We start from the raw sequence: 4890 nt of genomic DNA, 5'->3' as shown, positions 1-4890 counted from the left end.
ATTATTATTATTATTATTATTATTATTATTATTATTATTATTATTATTATTTGTGGACAGATTGTGAGAGAATTTGGATCATTCAGTAGCTACATATGGGGGTATGTGAACCACAAACCAATAATAAACAGATACAGGTACCCAAGAAATGTGCCATTGAGAAGCCCAAAATCTGAGGCCCTTAGTAAGGACTTGGTCAAACGTGGGTTTAGGTTTGTGGGCCCAGTTATTGTTCACTCTTTCATGCAAGCTGCAGGGTTGACCATTGACCATCTTCTTCATTGTTATAGGCATAGTGATTGTGTGAGACTAGCTGAAAGACCTTGGAGGCATATCTAATTAACATCATGTCACTATCACCATTTTTTTTTCTTTTTACTTTTAAAAACAATGTAATAACTCAATGATTAATGCATATTTGTTGTACTTAGTTGTGAATAATTTTTTTTCGACATGTTTTTTAAAATCAAACTGATTTATTTTGGGCCCTTATTGGGCTTTAATCCCAAGTAAAGTGTATCCTATAAGCCCAATATATAAAAAAACTACTCCTCTCAGTAAAAAAATAAAATAAAATAACTAACTTGAGTTGGTTGAGTCACTCGTCTACTTAAATAAGTATTGAGGTCTAAATTTCATCTTGTGTATGCAACAATCATAGCCAATGATAGATTCTCAAATGGAAATCCGATTCACGACAGATTAATCATTAGTCGGACTAAGGTTTTGGGCAACCAAAAATAAAATAACAACCACGTATAGTATTCAAGTCTTAGGATTCCAGTATCACCAAAAAAGAAAAACAAGTAGTCTTAGGATCGTAGCAAGCTTATGCTACAGACCTCATCACTGTTTAAGAATCACCTCTCACTACGGTAGCTAATCTATGTCTTTTTTATTTTTAAATTTAATTTTTTTAATTTTTAATTGAGAATTGAGTCTCTCTTTTAGTTTAGTTTTTGTTATGGTTACTTGCACAGTTGCATACCAGGTGTTTGATGAAATGCCCGAAAGAAATTAGAGACACCTATTGAATGGAATGAATGATTTGATTTTGTATTTTCATTTTCATTTTCGATTTCTAGCTTTTGATGGATACATGAGTATCATAATCATGAAAAAGAAAATAGTAGCTTCTGGCCATTGCATGAATTAAGTACAGTACTTGCATATTTGTATCTGCTTTGTTCATATGAGTGTATCTGTGGTTTTGTTTTTAAAATCCTTGTCACTGCAATAACTTGCATCTAGCTGTTTTTTGTTTGATTTAACATTTTGCTTGATACTTGCTTTCTGTTTTATGTTTAATTATCCATCCTTATGGCTTCATTTGTACTTACCCTATTTTTGTATTTTCCTTTACGTTCTCAAGGTGTATTTGTTTCGTTGATTCCAATATATTGAGCAGGTGCAAGTTTAGGTGTGGTGATGTTATGAGTAGCAATGATGTAAGAGATAATTATGGTTAAAATCAATTGTTTTAGATGAGTTTATAGTGATGGCCCTTGAAGCAGGAGCATTCGAAAGCATTCATCCTTCTCGCTTTATCTGCTTCACTATACCGAATCCATCTTGTTCAGATTCGCTGCTCCGAGTTGCTGTGCTTGACTCGCATATCCAACCTGCTGATGACAGCCCTCAAGTTGGTGGCATGTTAGTTCCGGATGGCCGTGAAGCGGATTGGATCTTCTCTACCAAATCAGGTCATTCTCAGCTTCTGTATAGTTCTCAGGGAATATCTCGTTTAATTTTGGTAGGAAACCAACCCAAGGAGGGTGATTGTACATCGAATATTTATCATCGTCCATTAGAATGTTCATTGCATCAGCAGGGATTCGAGGTGTGGTCTAAGCCTCTTCTCTTGGCTTTGTCTCCTAGATCTCTGTTCAAGAATGGTATCCCTGAGATAGCCCTTTTGAATTATGAAGACAATTTAATTTCTAGTGTAGTAATTCATCGATGCGTTGGATATCTTGTTGGTGAGATGTTGGTTGAAGATGTTGAAATTGAAATGGAAAGTGAGAATGGTGTTCATCATAGTAGCCTTAAAAGAGAGTTTCGAAGGCGGTTGAGGTTTAAGAGGATGCCTAATTTGATTCAAACAGAGATTCATATAGTTCCAGAAACAGATCATAGTTGTGATGGTGTAAGCATCAAAGATGTGGAGTTTATGCTTGATCATCGGGTTTTGGTGCATCCTTACTTGGCCCCAATGGTGGCTAGTCTTTCGTTGATCAGCGAAAACATTGCAAGGCAAATTCAAGATGGGTTTAAACCAAAAGCTTTATGCCTTGGGGTTGGAGGTGGAGCTTTGCTTACTTTCTTGACAACTCAATTGGGTTTTGAGGTCACAGGTGTGGAGAACGATGGCGAAGTTTTGAGTGTGGCAAAGCACTATTTTGGATTGGAAGCTGATGAATCCATTCGAGTTGTTATCGGAGATGGAATTGAATTTACGAAGAAGATTGCAGACCACAAAAAGATGTACAATGGTAGTTCTTTTGCTAGTTCTGAGCATAATGATTTTGATCACTTTTTAGATGCCAAGATCAGCCATAATTTTGATGTTGTTATGGTAGATTTAGATTCAAGAGACATACGAAACGGCACTAGTTCGCCGCCGTTGGAATTTGTTAGAAGGGATGTTCTTCTTGCTGCTAAATCAATTCTGTCCGAAAACGGAATTCTTGTTATTAATGTCATTCCTCTGAGCAAGTCTTTCTATGAGTCCCTGGAAAACCATTTGCATGAAGTTTTCTGTGAACTGCACAAGATAGATGTAAGAAATGGTGAAAATTTCGTTCTTATTGCTGCTGTATCGCCTCAGATTTCTCCTGTTTCGGATCATTGCGATTCATTTCTCATGCAATTGAAATCAGTGATTCCAGAATCATGGATAAATTCCATAAGCAAGATATGATGTCTTACCATCCAGTTTCTGCACTGCAGTACTAATTGAAAATTTGTAACTTCTTGAATTGTTTTTATGTAAACATTTCAAAAGTTTAATTGTAAAGCTCAAACTCATAATACTCGATCTAGGGACATAAACTTGTAATGACACATTTTATTCATATCTTCATTGATGTTGGGGGTTTACTTGTGCTTTAAATTGTTATCCAGTGTAAAATAATCACATCTTTGAGCAAGGATTTCAAGACCTTGGAACAGAGGATAATTGGATTAATGCTGAAAATAATCTCTTAAGAGATTATCATTGAGTCAAGATAATATTAATATGTATTTTAATAAAACTAGGTTTCTTTTTAATTTTTGGGTTGGAGTACATTGAAGTGCAACGGAATTTTTCGGATTTAAAGTGACTGAAACAATCATTTTAGTTTGTTAGACCGAAAGATACCGTAAAAAATTTTAAAAATTCTTCAATTTTATATCACATGACCAAAAAAAAAACCTTTAAAAGAACACTAAAAAAAAACACCCATAATAGAGAGATATTTCATGGTGTGACTAAGAATGTTTCATTCTTTCTGCCCACATAATCCAAAGGTAGAGAGTAACTAAGAATCCTCATCCTCATAATTTTCAATTAACATTCTATGAAACTTGAGCCTCAAGAGTATTTTAATTTCCATGTCTAACCTTTGTCTATCATTCACAGGCATGTGCCTTGGCCTCTACCTGCTTTTATTCTTTATATGTGACTGAATCACACACATAAAAAAGGGTTTCTCTTGACACAAATTTTACTCTAACTCACATGCATCTTAACACTTGTATGCTGTTTAGCTTTCCATTGTTCATAGATAATCACACACATATTAATTATTGTTACTTTGATTTGTTGAAATGGACCTAGATGCCTTGCTTTATATCTCAATTATAAGAACTTTTAAGTTATACGTAACATCATATTATATATCTTGTGGTGTAAGATTAGCAAATTATTTCAAATTATATTACCAACATGTTTTCATTTGAGAGTCTTAATCATTTAACACAAATGGTCATAGTTATGAGTATTGGACCAAATCGCCCGATTCGATTCGGTTAACCAGAAATCAATCACTAAATCGATCTGGTTCAAGATAAAAATTTGACAGCGAATCAATAAAAAATTAAGAAATTAGTTAAAAAATCAATTAACTAATTATATCAGTTCGATAACCGATTTAATTTTTAGAACCTTGTAAATGGTACTTAAAATGGTCTTTACAACAGATCAATTCTTTGTTTGTTGAATCAGGAAATACCTGAAAAATTGAAACAAAAAATTTATATTTAGTATTTAAATTTCTTACTAAATTGAATTAGGATGAATTAATTTTAAATTATCTAATTATCTAACTTTTATATATATAAATTCTGAAAATGTTCATTTAAATGATTTATATATCATTTCTATTGGAAACTCGAAAATATTCCAAAGATAACGTGACAATGCTCCTCTCTATTCATGTTGGTGGAGTTCCATCAATCAATTCACTCATGGCTACTAATTACCAGAATTATTTCTTTATTTGGTCAGAAATATATACATTATTATTTTATTTTTATTAAAGAAATATATGCATTATAAATATTAGGGTTATTATTATGACCATATATAATAAATTATAAATGTATGCATAAAACCATGAGACTTCTAACCGTTATAAGGGTTAATTACATTTTAACATGATAAAATTATGTTATATATATATATTAGTCTCTAAACTAAAATTTAAATATGCAAATTACTCTCTGAAAATTAAACTTGAGAATGTCATAACTAAAAAAAAAAAAAAACCTTTGATTTGAAAGGTTAATTAAGGGGACAAGAAGACAAGTTTCAGTCTCACTTTAATTCTTTTCTTTTTTCTTCACCTTATTATATTTATATATGTGTTTGTTGCATATCATTATAGTATCTTGCAATGCAAACCATGA

At 32.4% G+C, this 4890-nt stretch overlaps 2 protein-coding genes across 3 annotated transcripts in view; both read left to right on the top strand.

The window, feature by feature from the left end:
• LOC127742398 (uncharacterized) overlaps nucleotides 1-430 on the top strand; it is a 3866-nt gene extending 3436 nt beyond the window's left edge. Inside the window, exon 5 of the mRNA XM_052254962.1 lies at nucleotides 61-430. Coding sequence (XP_052110922.1) covers nucleotides 61-339 — 279 coding nt within the window. The 3' untranslated portion in view covers nucleotides 340-430. The remainder of the gene's footprint in view (nucleotides 1-60) is intronic.
• Nucleotides 431-545: 115 nt separating this feature from the next.
• On the top strand, nucleotides 546-3112 carry LOC107477206 (uncharacterized). 2 transcript variants are annotated; one of them, XM_016097201.3, is made up of 2 exons: nucleotides 546-875; nucleotides 1409-3112. In XM_016097201.3, exon 2 carries the CDS (start codon nucleotides 1499-1501, stop codon nucleotides 2918-2920), a length of 1422 nt encoding a protein of 473 aa, XP_015952687.1. In that variant the 5' UTR covers nucleotides 546-875; nucleotides 1409-1498; the 3' UTR covers nucleotides 2921-3112. The 2 variants fall into 2 exon arrangements, with proteins under 2 accessions (XP_015952687.1, XP_015952678.1); XM_016097192.3 differs by having other exon boundaries at nucleotides 1373-3112.
• Nucleotides 3113-4890: the final 1778 nt, after the last annotated feature.

The sequence above is a fragment of the Arachis duranensis genome, chromosome 1 (genome assembly GCF_000817695.3).
Source record: "Arachis duranensis cultivar V14167 chromosome 1, aradu.V14167.gnm2.J7QH, whole genome shotgun sequence".
Taxonomy (NCBI): Eukaryota; Viridiplantae; Streptophyta; class Magnoliopsida; order Fabales; family Fabaceae; genus Arachis; species Arachis duranensis.
Note: the sequence above shows the minus strand (reverse complement) of the source record. Positions and strands in the feature narration are given on the sequence as shown.